Consider the following 17481-nt stretch of genomic DNA (forward strand, 5'->3'; position numbering starts at 1 on the left):
GTTTTATAAACAACAAAAACGACATGAAGAGTTTTATCTGATTTTATTATTAGAATTTAATTAACTACATATTTATTTAATAAATATACAAGCTCCAGTTATGTTGTTTTTCAAGACTTTAGGAAGTTTATCAACTTAAAGATTAAAAAAACAAAAAAATGCAAAAAAACATCATACTAAGCAGATAATTTAACCAAACATCCAAAACTTTGAAATATTTTCTTTATGTATAAAATCAAATACGTTTATTGTAAAGTATTTTTGGTAGTTCCGCGGTTAATTAAAAATTTTAAAACACCAAAAATTTATTAAAGCAAGTCAGACGAATGGTAAAAGCTAAGTTCCAGACGGAAGCCTTTATTTAAATTCTAACTTCATTGGAGTGTCGAACTTCTTACCACTAAACTGAATTTTTTATTTCCTGTTCCGGGAAGTTGTACAACGGTTTTCATGTTAAAACAAATGTTTATTCAAAGCTTATTAGACGTGTTGAATCTAATTAAAATACTTCTGGAATTTCTCTGAAGGCATAACGGAAGTAAAAGTTTATTCTTTATTATTCTTACAATGTGAAGAATTATTGATGTTTTTTTTTTCAGGCTTATTTATTACTTTCACTAAAATACTCCGCATAAAAAAGTTAAAGTTTTATAAAGTACTAGTAACCTTAAACGAGTAAGTTTTTTTCTATATATATAGGAAATAATAGAAAAATTAACTATTATATAAAATAACTTAAACACAATTTTTTCTAATGCATTATTAGTAGTATATATTGTCATTATACATTTTCTTAATTAGAATATAAAAATTTAAATTTACGTAATTTTTTTCAAATAAGTTACATATTTATTTATAATATTTTGATCATTTGTTTAGGTCAAACACTTTGTCAATACGTGATAACTTCCGACAAAATCGTCACATTAAGGTTTAAATTCAGTTTCCGGTTCCGAGTAACACCTTTCATTAAATTTGTAACATTTATAAATACAAAATATTATAAAACTTTAAAATAAGAGGGAGTTGTATTTGATATATTGTGTTTTTACATACTAATTAAGACTTTCAAAAATGAAAGTTATTTGGTAAATAAAAACTGTGTAAAATATAATATAGCTTAAAATGTGTACTGAAACCATGTTAGAACTAATTAAAATTACTAGTTACAACATGAAATTATTATCTGTAAAGTTTGTAGATATATAAGTTTAACATTTTTCTGGGAATATTTTCAAAAATTTGAATTGATCATATCAAACCTAATTAGTTTGCGATTTGGTTAGCGATTTAACTATGTGTATTATTTATTAAATGTAAATTTTAGTTTTATCTAGTCGAGAAGCCTTTTAGCTATATATTAAAAGTAAATAGATATGTATTGTGAAATCTAACTTTTTATTTCATGCTTACATTAGAAGTTCTAACAGTTTAGTGTTAAATATTTTCTTTTTAAACTTCAGCGCTTAAATAAAACAGTTAACTTGTATTATTTGTGAACATGTTTTGAAAACATAAAGATAAAAAGTTCATAATCGTACAAACATTAAATTGATAATTGTGTGAACAAATATAACAAGCGTAGTACAGAAAGGCACTGGTAATTATTGATAAACTTGTATTTCAATTAATTATTTTGCATCTGCGAGTTTGAAGTTATTAATGTTTACAAACATTGCGGGTATGTTCACACAAATTATAAAAACTTAATTCTCATACAAGTTTAACTGTAAAAATGCAACTATAACCGATTTTTTAATAACTTTTTAGCGTTTACCTAACAATAAAAACATTCAAATATTTAGTCTTCTTTTTCTAAACAATATTTGTTTATTCTAGAATTTTATAAAAAATTTTAACTAATGTAAATATAAAATTTGTAAATATAAACTAAATTAAAAGCTAATAAAGTATTAATTAATATTTATTAGTAATATTATTTTTTTACTACAGGTTTTATTGTTATTTATCAGGTAGATATTCCTATCCACAAAAGGAAAACAAACATAACTTTTACTTTCTCAAAAATATTTTTTTTTTTATTGAAAAGAGCTCGTCAATTTATAAAGTAATAACTATATTTTTCGGTTCATTTTAAACTCATCATGATAACTATGTGAAAATATACGATAAATAATAAAATTCATGTTGTAAATTTAGCAATATTAGTTATATCATATATTTTATTATATATATATATATATATATATATATATATGTATATATATATATATAATTATATTGTATTATATATATTAGTTATATCTTGAAAATTTCTAAAACTTTACTAGTAATCAATTTTTTTATAGTAAATTTTCATTTTATTTTGAACAAATAAAATTCAACTTTAATAATTTTTCAGTTTAATCTTGTTTTCATAGTTATTATAATAAGCTTAAAATGAGCTAAAAAACAAACCTATTATATTATTAAATAGTCATAAAACTTTTACAAGATAATAAACTTGCATTGCGTGTAAAGAAAAAGTTAAAAACTTTTTATATATTATAAACTATATTCAAATTTTTAGCAAATATACTTATACAATAGGTTCGTTTTCAAAATAAAATTAGGCGTTATAACAGAATTCTATGATATCTAAGATGTTGGAACATATATATTCAAAAGACTTATCTGTGTAAAACTAGAAAGTTAACAATTTAAAAGAACATTTTAAAGTCAATTCTCTATTATATTACCTTGCTTAGTAATTGTAAAACAAAATTTGTATCTAGTTTAATGATATTTAATCAGTTTAGAAATATAAAATACATTTTTGATATACTATTACACTAAAATTATTTTCTGACAAACGGTTTTAAAGGTTATCTTTAAACTAAATTCGTAGAAATACTTATATGAATTCTCACACAACTACTTAAATCTTTTTACAATTAATAGTTAAACATCATGTTCAGTTTTTAGTGTTTCTCTAAAAGTACAATAAGCAATTAAAAAAAACTAGATGCGTTCTAACTACAATTTTTAAGAAGCGTCGACGTTTTCATATTAAGTAAAGAACTAAAATATTCAATATATCTACAATTCTTTTTTTTTACACCGATAACAAAAGTATTAAAATATAAAAATTTAATGCAGATATTTACTATCTAAAATGTTAGATATAAACATTAAGAACTGTGAACTAAATTCTCTAGGAAGTATCATCTGTTACAAGTCATCTAATTCACATCAAGTTTACATAACAAGCAGGAGTTAGAACCCGAAACTGAAACTAGTTCTATGAACTGATGAGTATTAATAAAAGTGTGATGTGGAATAAACAAAATAAGAACTTGCGTTTGATAACATAGAAACTAGGTGTAAGTTCACTTTTGTATGACCTGAAAAATCATAAAAAATTAACTGCTAATAAAACTAAAATTAAACTACTAAGCTTGTGAATATTTAGCTACCAATTAAAGTATTATTTTTGTTTTAAACTAAGTTTAAATCAGCGTAAAATATTTTCGTCTTCATTTCCACAATTGCGTACTTTTAAAGTTCAAGCAAGTTTAAAATTGTTTTGACTTGTTAAACTGTCAAAGTGAGATCAAAGATATAAGATTAACTTGTGTACCGATACACTACTTTTTCATCTATGCATATATTTTATTATTTTTATTCGTCAAACTATTTTTTCTGATTACAGTTTTAGCAAGATATAAGCATTTTAAAAGCTAAAAGTAAATAGATGAATTATGATTTAAAACGAAATAATAATTATAATAAAGAAATACTGTTTATTCGTTTAAAAATCAGTTCCGATAATTTCTGACAATTATTCCTACATTGTGAAAAAAATATCTGAAAGAACAGCTGAACAATTTTTTTATGAAGTAAATAACCGTGTGTATTTCTCTTAACTAATGTTTTTACATTTAAATTGAATATCATAATATACTATTCTACTAGTTATTTTCTAAAACAATCTTATATTTATTCGGGATAAGTTATGTTAAACGGAATAAATAAAAAATATATAGTAACTAAAATACTTTAAAAGGAAAAAAAACTGATAATTTTACCTGGTAATGTTGATTCCTAGATAAAATTCTACTTAGTTTAGGCATTTAAAATTTATTTTTAGGATAATTTAAAATTCAACCAATTTACTAACACAACAAAAAAAATTAGTTAAGTATCTTTATTTCACTATATTATTGTATAAAACATAATTTTTATGATCAAATATATCAACTCGTACATAATACAGCTACGTTTTGGATTATTTTATATTTAAGTTACTCAGTGGCATGCTCTAGCGGTTACCTTGTATACTTTTTATCAGCTTGTGAATGAAGTTTAAACAGAGTTATTTTTTCACACTCATAGTTTTAAGGTTTATAAAAACTTATCAGAATATTTAACACTTTAATTTATATTTTATTTAAAGTTATCTCTTTAAATTTAATTTCGCTTTTTTGAATTTAAATGCAACAATTTTTACTTCGAATTAAGTCATTTTTAATTAAAATATATCACACAAAATAGACAACTTAAAATCTTAAATATGTTTGTTTGATAATTAACTAGTTAGCAACTAAAAATAACAGTGTAACTAAAATTGTTATCAACAAGATAAGTTTATTTTATTTTAAAAACTATAACCTAAGTAACAATTACTTGAATATAGTATTATAAAAGTTGAGTTATATTATTTTAATTAGGTGATTCTTTCTGCACCTAAAATTCTTAATTAAACGACAAAAAAAACTGTTATAAAAAAATGTCAGACTATTTATATCTAAGTTATTTTTACTTTATCTTTTTAATTCTATAACTATTGAATACAACAAATAAAATGGTCTTGAATGTTCATATGAAAAGTACTTCCGTAAAAGTATGGTGTCTACTAAACTACATAGTACTAACTTCGTTTGCATTTATTTTTAAAAATTCAAAATTACATGTGTAAATTAGTCTTTTTAATTGTTTTGTGTATTTTTTATTATAACCCAACAACTTCAAATTTTTTTTAATTTAGTTTTTATTAAATTTTTAAGGAGGTAAAGTTTTTTGTTATAAGTGATATATATTTTATGATTTTATTTATCGAACGAACTTTATTCATTGTTTTTGCTGACTAGTTACCAAAAAGTATTTTTCTATCGATATAGTTTTAAATTATGTTATAGCATGAGACAGTTTAAACTACTTTAGAATGTTCTATTGTAAAATTAACTTTTGTTAAAAAAATGAATCTTAACAACTTCAAAAATAAGCTTGTTTTAAGTTTTTATTATAAAAGGTAAAACAATATTGGTATGAAGCTTATATAATGTGTTGTTTAATTTTACTATTTCAAGTAACAATATTTTTTATGGGCGAGCTCAAACATTGTTAGTTATTACTTTTAAACACCTTAAATTTATATTAGATATATTTTTGTTTTAAATCTTATATAAAATTACAACAAGTAGGAATTACTTTAGTGCCCTTTGAACCATTTTTTAGTGTAACTAATATCAAACGCAATTATTAAAAACAATTTGTGTTTAAGCTTTTTCTTAATTTTTAAATAATAAGAATATGGCCAAAACGGAATTGATAGTAATAAAATCAATGTATATTATATACATTTAAAACAAAAGTATATAACAATTGTTACAATTTTTTAGTTTCTGATTAACAGCTTACAGTTTTATCATAAAACTGTAAAGTCTCTCACAAAAAGTTTAAATTGACTTAATTTTGTTATATAAATTTATTATAAAAGTTTAATTTTATGAATAAAGTTTTTATATTTAATCATAATACAACACTTAAAAATAAGACTAGCGTAGTTTATAAATTACAAAACTTAAAATGAATAAAGAGTACTTAGTATTCAAAACTTAAAAACATTGAGCAATTAAGTAACACAAAACTAATAACACTTTTATTTATTTACATATGTTCTATTATTATTAATTAGAATCAACTATTAGATTAATCAAAACAAAATATATTTTTTGCAAAATAATTTTTTAGCAACAGTAAAAAGTACAAAAGGAATAAATATATTAAATACATTTACATTATATATAAACTAATATAAACTTCATATAAATATAATCAATTTAGTATATAAAATAAAACTACAGCATTAGTTCGTAACTAATTATAACTTAAGTTTGGATTTATTTAAGCACTGACGAAGTCTTTGAGCGAAACTTAGCTTGTAAAATAAATTCCTGAAAGAATAAGTTCCTAACTGAAGTTTGTTTATAATCTGTATACATACTAATTTAGTTTACAAATAAACGTTGGTTTAGAATTTTGACAACTTTAGAAAAGGTGCACATTTTAAACTACTATTTAGCACAGTACCTTTAAAACTCCTATTATTTTCGTTAAAGTAAAAAGTAGAATTTAAACTCCAAATCCAAAATAAAGTCTTATCATTTCCATCCAAAGCTTCAATATCTCTTAATTTTGATCTAGGTAAACATACTAAATTTTCTTGAAACACTGCCATATAGTTCAAAGCTTGATATGTAACCACTATTTATTACGAACGTTTTAGTACCAATACACTAAATGTTTAATAATCACGATCAGCTGCATTTATTTCATATAGACAAATTTGTTATCATGACGGTTATAAAATTGAGATTTAGTTCTTAATTATTTTCTTAAGAATTTGAATTGTTGGGATTTGAATAGTCCGAGTTTGAATTGTTATATAACCTTATAGAAACACAAAAGAAGAAGTTATATTTTCTACATAAATACCAGAATCAACTACAGCGGATTTGTTAAAGTATATTTTTGTTAAAGTTAGACTTAATTAAGCTGAAGTTTGCAAATAAAAACTTTAAACTTACTAACTTAATTTGTTACAGTTCTTATATTGCTACCTCCACAAATAAAAACATCGATTTTTTACTGAATATCGGTTTTCAAAAAAAAACTGAAGGCATACCTCGACAAGGTTTAGTCATTTTTGTGAAAATAATGTGAATTCTTTTTTATCTTAATAAAAAAAATCTAAAAGAACCAATCTAAATAGACAAAAAATACTTCTTTTTACAAACATAAATCTTATTTAAAAGCTCTTTTAAGACAATTTTACAAAGATATTTTTTTATTGACCGGTTTAACCGCTAAATAAAAACAAAATTAAGTTGACTGCTATGAATTTTTTTACTTGTGATACTCGTGTTATTTAGAGAAGTATAGAAAATAGGTCTGTTTATTTTATCCTTCCACCTATCATTATACAGTGCAACATTTGTAGTGGGCAAGACATTAAACTGTATATGTTGGATATTTCGAACTATAGAGGTATATTTCAATTAACGGAAGATTTTTTCGTACATCAGGTTCTTAGACCTAACTTTTTGAACGTTTTTTGTCGTTCAATAAACTATCTGTTGCAGTAAGTTTAATTTTTTATTAACTAGATTAATTAATATGTGTGTTTTTGTAACTTTATTATCAGCTAGGTCTTTATACTTTTTTATTTGCAATATAACGTACACAAATATTTTTAAAAGTAAATATTTTAGAAATAACTTTAAAAATAAGTATAGAAAAAAAATCTGTAAATAGCTATAAGTTTCGTTAGTAAATTAAGAATTTACATTTGACGCACGTTTTTATACAGGCTATCAAAATATTGTTTATTTGTCAAAAATCAAAACAATTTCATTTTAGTTTTTACTAAAGTTTTTCTATAAGGTTGTCGAGCTATCATATGTAATCAAAGGGAATAATAAATCAGATTATTTATTTTATTCTATAAGTTAGACTTTATAATACGTCTGAAAACAAACCAATATATTTAAGAATAATTACAATGCACATAAAAGTTTTGTTTGCTAGAGTTAGAAAGAGTTACAAAATTCAAAAAGTTATTAATTTAAAAACTCTTTTGTGTCTTATATAACATAAAATCAATCTATAAAATAAATTTTGTTAAAACAAAGATAAGCACAATTATTCCATAGACCATTAAACATTGTCTTTTTAATTACAAAATTTTTTATAAATTTTTATACTTGAGCAAAACTTATTTATATTTAAAACATGCATCTGACAACTGACTTGAAATTAACCCACTTATCGTTAATATCGATATAATTAAAATACGATATCACCCACTTTGCTAAAAACCCTGGTGTACATGGCTTAAGCACAATTTTGAATAATTAAATTCAAAAAACTTTGATTAACTTTCTTACATATTAGAAAAGATTGATCTGATAAACAAACATTACAGATAGACGTGCCATTGAAGTTAATTAGGATAGAAGTGAGAGCTGATGAAGTCCATTAAAAAAGAAGTTTCAATTTTAAAGATGCAAAACAAAAGTTTTTTTTAACATATTTTAAGTTTAAATTAAGATTTGTAAATTTCTCGTCAAACAGGTATACTGTAAAAAAGTTACTTAGTTGAAACATACTACTAGTTGCTAATAAGAAATACGGTAAATAATCCTAGTATCTAGTACGAAGTTTAATTCCTTAGACTGGAATTTAATGAAAAATATAAAACAAATTGTACTTTTTGTATGTAATTAATTTAACACTTTACTGTTACATTTTTTACTTTGAAAACTTTCAAAAAAAAAATTGATAGTTAGTAACCCGATTCAAGTTTTTAACAATAACTATATGAATTCTTTGAAAGATAAGTTTTAACTTGGTGTAATGCAACATATGAACTAACTGTTTTTAAAATTATAAATAATTAAGCAACATATTTTTAGACACTAGGTAATATAAAAACTTTTTTTTTAATACTTAGTTAAGTAATAATATCAAACCAATTTATTCCTTTTGTACCATATACTTATTGGCAAATATTGTTGTACCAACGAATTTTAAAAATCCTAGCATTTTATAGATCAATGTAACAAACTTATTGTTCATTTCTTTTTATAGTTTACTTTTTTTATCGGTAACAATTTTGAACGTTTTCACAAGTATTTTAAAGTTTTTTGATATCAAAAGGTGAGTATGACTAACTACTAATTAATTGTTTAGATAGTTAATCAACTTACTTATATATAAACACACAAAAACTCGAAATGATATTTTATTAGTAAAGTTTCAACTATGTTAATAAAAAAAATCGCAAAAATATCATCATAACTACATCATCTTTATTGTAAAACAATAAAGAAAAATATCGTTACCACAAGTCAAAAATGCAAATAGCTTTTAAAGACATTTTAATTTACAAACTTTTGAAACAAATGTTTTTGGTTAGCAAAACACTTGTTACCAAATGACGGGTTTTTAAATGACAATCGTATTGAAAATTTAGGTTTAATGAAAAGTTTAATGTACCATTTTAAAACACATTTTGTGCATAAAATTACCAAACGTTCAAGTATATTGACTAAGTAAACAGTTTTCTAAGCATTTACCTTTAAAACTATTTTCATAATTTGCTTATTTACAAAATTAGAAAAAAAGGTTTTTGTAAAACTTCAACCAGGGTTTCCCAAACTCATTTTTACAATCACCAACTTTAAAGATACTTTAAATATAAATTTAACCCTCCTGGTAGCCAAAATCGTGTGTCACCCATTTTAGGAAACCCTGATTTAAACGTTCAAGTTACCATCTAACAAAATACATATCAAGTAGAACCCCACTGTAGCTAGGTTCTTAAAACAAAAAATATGTTAGCCATACCAATCAAAATATAAGTTTACCTTTAAAAAAAACTTATAACTTGTTTAAGAAAACAAACAGCTTTATATAAAAACTTAAACAACTAGCATTCATAGCATTTAAAACTTAACTAAAGACTTAAAAAGATCCTGCTTTTAAACTTTATAAAAAATATTAAACCTTAAATATTTACTTTTTTTATCTTAAGAATTAATTACCTTTTATTACAACTAACACTTAATTCTTATTTAAGAAAAAAAACGAAAAATAATGAAAAAAATCCTTCATCTTAATCCACCATCAAATGTCGAGTAATTGTGACGTCATAGCGAATCATGACGAGGTGGGGGTGGAGGGCTCGCTCGCGACTTGTTGTGACGTCATAGTAGCCGGCTGGTTGGCGCCCTCCTGCGGTCTGGGTTGCGAGTTTCCTTGCTGGGGAGTCCCCGGTTCAAGCTTGGGTTCCTCCTTTACTTCCTTTTAGTTTTTAATAAAGTATGTAAAAATATTTTTTGCTCCTTCACTACTTTATTTAAAACTTGTCTTTTGCTTCTAGAAGGAAATAAAAATGCAAAATTCGTTAAACTTTTTATCACTAAGTTTGTATCTTTTAATGATTTTAATGATCAGCTTTTGCAAGAAACAGGACAAGGTACAACCTTTTCTCGGCATTCTATCATTTATATCAGGGGTCTGCAAGCTGCGTCCCGCGGGCCAAAATCTGCGGCCCGCGAGCTACTTTTTAGCCAAAAGAATACTTTGTAAAAAACATCAAAATAAACGGATTTTCAATAGGCGAATGGCTCGCGAGTTACAAAAGGCTGCCGACCCCTGATTTATACAACCACCTTCACACAAACTAAACCAACTAAATTTACATGAATAACAATACCTGCTTGGGCTGCTGCTGGTTGTTCTGAGTGGCGCCACCTTGCGGTGGTTGTTGTGACGTCACACTCGACGGGGGTCTGACCATGGGGTGGTGCTGCTGAGTGGTGTGGGGGGTGACCACGGCGGTGCTCACCATCTGGGGCTGGTTGGAACTTGTGACTTGCTGCAGGGGCCGGTAGGAAGGGGGCGGGCCCACTTGCGAGCTGGTGACGACGCCCACTAGTGGCGAGTTCCCGTTCGTTTCCATCGGCATCTGATTATATTTTGAATGTTACTACTTTTTAAGTGGTTTAAATTATTAAATTGCTTATAATTTGTTTATAAATATTCGAAAAAAAAAAACATTTCGTGTGAATTTGCATCTTCCTTCATCTAATTGCCCGCGTCTGTTTTGTGAAACTGAGGCAATTTCCATTTAGTAGATAGGTCTTCTGCCTTGAATAAGAAACAAGAAAAAAATGTATACGTTAAACAACAAAACACCATTTAATTTTACTTAAACTTTAAACAATTTGTTAATACATAGTTTAACTATTTTATGTTGTTGGTTTAACTATCTTACCTTTTTTCAAAATCCTTTAAAACAACTGATAGTTGTGCTAAAAACAGCAACATTAGAATATCATAGATATTTGTATAAAAGTATCATGTTTTCCAGGTTATTTTTAATCCAATAATTAAACAGTTATTATATATACTTAACCTCTCTCTGGGGAAAATGACGACTTGGGTAGATGTCCATTTGAGAGTCCTTGGTTGAGAAACAATAAAAAAAAATTGTTAAACAACATTAATATGCTAGTAAGAAACACACTAGAATATCACTATTAATAATTTTTTTCTTAGGGTACACGACAGTTCAAATTCCGACAATTCAATTCTTTAAAAAAGTTATGGATTATATCTCAAAAAGTATAGTATTTAAAAAATTTTTAAAAAGCAGTTGTAGATCTGAATGATACAATTATAGTAACAGAAACATACTGAAAAATAACTTTTAACAGAGATTTTTCAAAACTGCTAAAAATTACTATACTTTTAGAATGATTCTAACAGTATCTTAAATTATGTTTAAACTTTTCAAAAATAAAATGGTCTTTAGGTATTATTAAAATCTACAAACAGTTTTTTTTCAAATATGTTTTAGTTTTTGATTTGTGGTTCTTTAATTTTATTTTTAAGAGTTTGAGTTGTCGTGCACCCATTTTCTTACCTACCTTGGCACTTGGATCAAGTAAAGTTGTTACTACTGGATATTGAAAATGAATAAAAAACAAATACTTACCTGTCCCTGTGAGAAATGGGGGCTCGAGTGGATGTCCATTTGTGACGTCACTCCGCTCTGTACCACGTGGCCACCTAGTGGTTGGTACAAGTGGGGGTGCATCCTCTGGTTGATGTGTGACGTCATATTGGCGGGAATGTGACGTAACTGCTGGGTTATCTGCTGGAGTTCCTGCTTGTTGACGCAATTACGCAGCGATGACGGAACTCGACCTGCGTAAGTAAGTATTTGAGATCATATAAATACATGTTTGTTACATAATATAAATAAGTATATATATATATATATTAATGTGTATGTAAGTATTTGTTATTTTTGTTTGTACTTTGTTGGCTAATATATATATATACATACATGTTAATAAAAATTTATATAATTATTATGAAAGGCTTTTTTTTCGTCCAATGTAATGGAAATATTTTGTTTAAACATAAATATATTACAGATTACATCTAAACATCGTTATTCAATAGAAGTAGATGTATGCTATTTCAAATTTATTTTATAAGTTTTCTTAATAAAATTAAAAATTTAAATAAAAAGTTTATGAAATTTAGTTGACTATTACAACGCTATAACTTGTCTATTATATGCAAAAAATATTTACAGAACGCGTTTTAGACAGAATTCTATTTAAATAAGACATTTATTATAAATAAGGACCTCCTTATCTTATTGGTTGAGTAGAACATTTCGATAATTGAATTGATGATTCAATAAATTTGTGATTTTCTCCATGGGTGCAAGTTGAGAACTTTGATTGTTTATTTTTTAGACTAACTTGTATAAAAGAAGTGTTGCTAGTTTTTATTATATTTAATTTTTCAATAAAAATAAGTATTTTACAAAAACTTTGCATTGTGGAAATGAGTTTTATTTTCACTTTGCTCAAAAATGAATCTTTGAGTAGTGAAAATATAATAATCTTCATTTAAGATTCAACGTTAATCTTTGTTGAGATTTTTATGATTTTTTACGACAGTTTATAATAAACTATAGTATAACAAATGAACTATAAAACTATTAAATCTGCTTCAAAATGTACTTACTTTATGTTTTACTGTGCACACAGGTTTACTTGAGTGATCTATTTTGTATGTGTACAGCTTCAGGAATGGTTAAAAACTAATTGTAGTACAAAAAAAGCTGAAATGTAATTATAAACTCATTTTTGACTATATTAATTTGGTGCTAAAGTTCCAAGACCAAACTTAAATAAAATTATATTAATCTACCAATTAAGCTGTGTTGTAAAGCAAGCTATATTGGATTAACAACAGGACATCTAAGGAAAAGATACAAGAGCACGTCCCAAAGAAAGTAGAGATTTTTTGCTTTTTGGAAAAGATGATATACTAGTTTAAGTTTTAAATGCATCTAAATGTTCGTCCATTACAGAACATTTGGTTAATAATCAATTATATTCAGTTATAATCTAAATAGAATAATTAAAACTTGTATTAATGTTTTCGATTAAATTCAAGTATAAGATATTTGTAATTTATTACGGAAAAACCTGTTTTATGTAAGCAATAGGTTTTGATAATAATATTTCTATATTTTCGTAATACTTTACAAGTGTTACTTTCATTATATTGATGTATAGTTTTACTGTATGTAGATTAATAATAATCCAAATACACTTAAATAGTTTTGGTTGTTACTAATTGCTTTTGTCTTTTATTACTCTCTTGATTACTTGGTTACTATACAGTTTTGCATAATCTTATCTTTTGTTAGCTTTGTACTCTTACTGGTGAGAATAGCTCGAAACATATTTACTCTTATGAATTTTATTGTGTAATTAATAGTATTTTCAAAAAAAATTTCGTTAATTAGTACTCAACAATTATTTTTCAACTAACTTGCATATTTACAAGAGTGAATTAGTATAATGCTTCGAGCTACTTTTTTATATCGCAACAGTTTGTATAACTTATTAACAAACTTAATTTGAATAAACATAAATTAACCAGTTTAAGACTGATTTTATCTTTAAAAAGTTTTTTAAGTTAGTTGTTCTAATATATCCTTAGGCTGCTTAGGTCTAAGATTCAATTCCTTTTACAATGAATAATAGTATTTTTTTATTTAAAAGTCAAACTACTTTTGTAGAATATTTTTTGAAAGTGTTGATGTATTTTTTTTATTACAATATAATGTTCAGTCGAAACCTAACTTTTTTGCACAATTTCTACATATAAGTATAATAGCACAACGTTGTACCAAGTCGTTGGTAGAATGTGACAAACTAATCTTATCATCAATCTTTATAATTTTTACACTAAAAATTATTAAATTGATAAATTTTGTCTAGACTTGAGATATCTAATTTATACTTTGTGGTCAAGTAATTTATTTATTTTGTAATAAAATAAACTGACAATTAGACACGATTAGGTGTTTGTACTGATTAAAATATTGTAATTACCTGCATAAACTGTTTTGTATAAAAATACAAACTTTATTGATATTTGATAAATATACCTTTTACCTCAATTTTTTTTAGAGGTCTTCATTTGGTACAATTATAGTATTTGATCAATAAAAAATGAAGAAACTTATTTTTATATATAAATAGTTGTTCAAAAAAGTCTCTTTTTTTACATGATTGCCGAAGATTTTCAAGAAATTTTTTCCAGGTTTTTTAAAAAACAAGATTTTCAATTTAAAGTTAAGTTTAAGGTAAGAAACTGTGTTAAATAGTATAAAAACTTTGAAAAAATATACTGTTAGCCTGCTTTAAATGTGTTTTTAATAAAAAATAACAACAACCAAAAACTTCATAATACTATAGATTTTTTGTATCAAATAGAAATTTCATTACTTTACAAGTGAAAATTGTTAGTTTTTGAGTGATTTTTGATTAAAATTCAAGGTTTTTTCAAGTCTTTCTACAACAATTTCTCAAATTCCATGTTTTTTAAAGCCTAAACAGTTTTTCTAGGATTCCAGATTTTTTGGCAACCCTGTATTAAGGTTAAAAATAAAACATTAAATTCAGAAACTTTAAAACACAAAATCTAAAAACTTAGCCATGGAATATCATGTTAAAAACTAACATTATTTTAATAATTTAAAACAAAGTAAATTGTTTCACTACTTAATAGAAAACTAACTTAGAAAAGACTCTAAATACAAAAAGTATTTTTAAAACTTTAAAGTTGTATATATCACCCACATTAAACTTTATTTAAATATGTATAAGACTACTTAGATACATTTCATTACTTCTACTGAAAAAATTTGAAAGTTGTATTAAAACATTTGTTTTATTGATGATAATTTATTCAACAATAGTTTGTTTTTATAATTTTCCAAAAATAATGCTTATTTCAAATTTGAAAGAAAACAAAAGTAAAAACATGGGTAAAAATATATCCATCTTTTTAAAAGTAGTTTTATAAAATTAACTAACATTTATCCTATTTTACACCTCTAATTATTCTTACTGTTTTAAGTTTAATTTATATATTTAAGTTATATTTGAATATCTAACAATATTTTTGAACATAAATGTAATTACTTTATTATAAAAAACCATTAATTAAAATAAAAACAATAATTTATTTACACATACAAAAAAGAAAACACTGAACTAAAAGCAACAATTGTACAAAATTTAAAATAATATCACGAACATAATTTGCAATATTTTCTTATAAAAATGTTTAAGTTTAAAATAGGTGCTCAAGTAAAAAAGTTTCTAATTTATAGAAAAAATCTGAACTCAAAATAAATTTCTTTTTAATGAATTATGTGTATTAGTTTTCATCTCGTATTTACCAATACGCTCTCATATCTAATTTTTATTTTATTATTTATAAGTATATCAAAACTAAAATGTGAATTTAAAAACTGTCCTTACTTAAAAAAATTTCAATAAAATGCTCATTTCTAAGTTTTGTGCTTACTTATACAAATCAACTTTATAAATGAAATGATAAATAAAACATTGCATATCAACTTTAAGTTAAAAATATAACTATACAAGGCTTGGCTTATTTTTTACAAATTATTATCAAAAAAAAAACAACTACTTAAAAACAACGTTTCATAGGCATAGCTGTAAGAAAAATATTCTTAAATAATTAAACTACTCTTCATACACTCTAAAAGTCTTCTATAATACTTTTAATAAATAAAAACACAGAACTATAAAACCTTATGCTGGGTAACATTTTGTGCAGTATATTTCTTATGCTGGCTGCTAATGGGTAAGTAATTATCTCTAGATACTAAAAACTGCCGCTTATTCAACATATATTTCAGATTCCATGGGTTGAATTTACCTGCAATCAATATAATTAATATACTTTCTGTCAGTAAAATCTTGAAACAACTAACTCCACAAACTAATACTACCTATCTGAGGCTTGGTAATATTATCATCTTTCAGTACAAAAAAGTTATAACTTACTCTGTGAATGAAACTTAAAAAGTGAAAAATTTCAATTCAGATATTTAACAAATAACTTTGTAACAACTAAAACTCTGTGATACTAAGTCATTTCTTCTAACACACATGCATACTTTATTAACTATATATAACACTTACCTGTTACAACCTTGAATTATTAGTGATGATTTTTTAATTACCTCATACAAATTATATTGCATATACATGTAAAAGTTTATAAGTATACAAATATGAATACTTAATTTTATTACTACACCTTAACAGCTGTAAAAACATTAACTATGCACATTAGGGTGCTTATGAATACGGCGACCTTTGAGTTTTCAACTGGAACTTTTTTTTTTATTTGACAAATAACAAAAAAACACCCTGTGAGAATTTTTATTGATTTGAAAAAACTTTCAATTTGGCGGAATTAGATTTTCTGAAAACCACCCCAATGAAAACTGTATGGATCCCAAGTAATTCGACCTTCGAATTTTTAGCTGAAACTTTTTTTTTACATGTGGCCAACCATCACAAAAACAATTTGTGCACAATTTAAGAATATTTAAAGACATTTTATGGTGGCGCTTCTTAATGTTTTGAAGAAAAAATAAATAAAATTCAAGAAAACTAATAAAAAGTGATTACAAAAAGCCAGCAATTGCCTCCATAAAACTTTCTTCAGATCTTCTGAAATTGTGCACAATTTTTTTTTTGTGATGGTTGGCCACATGTAAAAAATGTTTTCATGATAATCGACCAATTTAACGTGTTATATGTATATATATATATATATATATCAAACAAACCAGTGATGGCCCTCCTTATTTCCTGAGCAGCTTCTTCCCTCATCTCAACAGCTGATTTGTCGCTGACCCACGCGGAATGCGGTGTTATTATCAAGTTGGGGGAATCCCTCAGTGGGGATGCGTGTGGTGTGAATGGCTCGTTTCTCTGTATGGGGGAATTTTGTTTAAAAGAACTATTTTGTACTTCATTTCATACAAAATAATTTAAAATACTTTTTCTTAGTTTGAATGTTTTAATTCTTTAAATCAGGGTTGCCACACAAATCTGAGTCATCCTGAGTTAATGACAAAAAAAGAGTAATAAGTGGCATAAGAGTAGAATAAACATTTTTAGCCAACTGATTGCATGCAAATTGTATTAAGCAAAGAATAAATTTCTAGAAGAAAAAAAATCTTTAGAATTAAAATAAACTCGATTTTTTAAATTAGCCTCAGTTGGCCTATTTTTCATTTTTAAATAGCCTGAGTGTATGGCAACCGTG

General features: G+C 25.0%; 1 protein-coding gene across 1 annotated transcript in view; it reads right to left on the minus strand.

Moving 5' to 3' along the window:
- Positions 1-9012: 9012 nt before the first annotated feature.
- LOC145831459 (C-terminal-binding protein 1-like) overlaps positions 9013-17481 on the minus strand; it is a 38715-nt gene continuing 30246 nt past the window's right edge. Inside the window, exons 8-11 of the mRNA XM_082938730.1 lie at positions 17000-17144; positions 11786-11997; positions 10502-10753; positions 9013-10086 (exon numbers count right to left, since the gene is read on the minus strand). Coding sequence (XP_082794856.1) covers positions 9943-10086; positions 10502-10753; positions 11786-11997; positions 17000-17144 — 753 coding nt within the window. The 3' untranslated portion in view covers positions 9013-9942. The remainder of the gene's footprint in view (positions 10087-10501; positions 10754-11785; positions 11998-16999; positions 17145-17481) is intronic.

The sequence above is a fragment of the Thalia democratica genome, chromosome 1 (assembly GCF_965202585.1).
Source record: "Thalia democratica chromosome 1, ktThaDemo2.hap1.1, whole genome shotgun sequence".
Lineage (NCBI taxonomy): Eukaryota > Metazoa > Chordata > Thaliacea > Salpida > Salpidae > Thalia > Thalia democratica.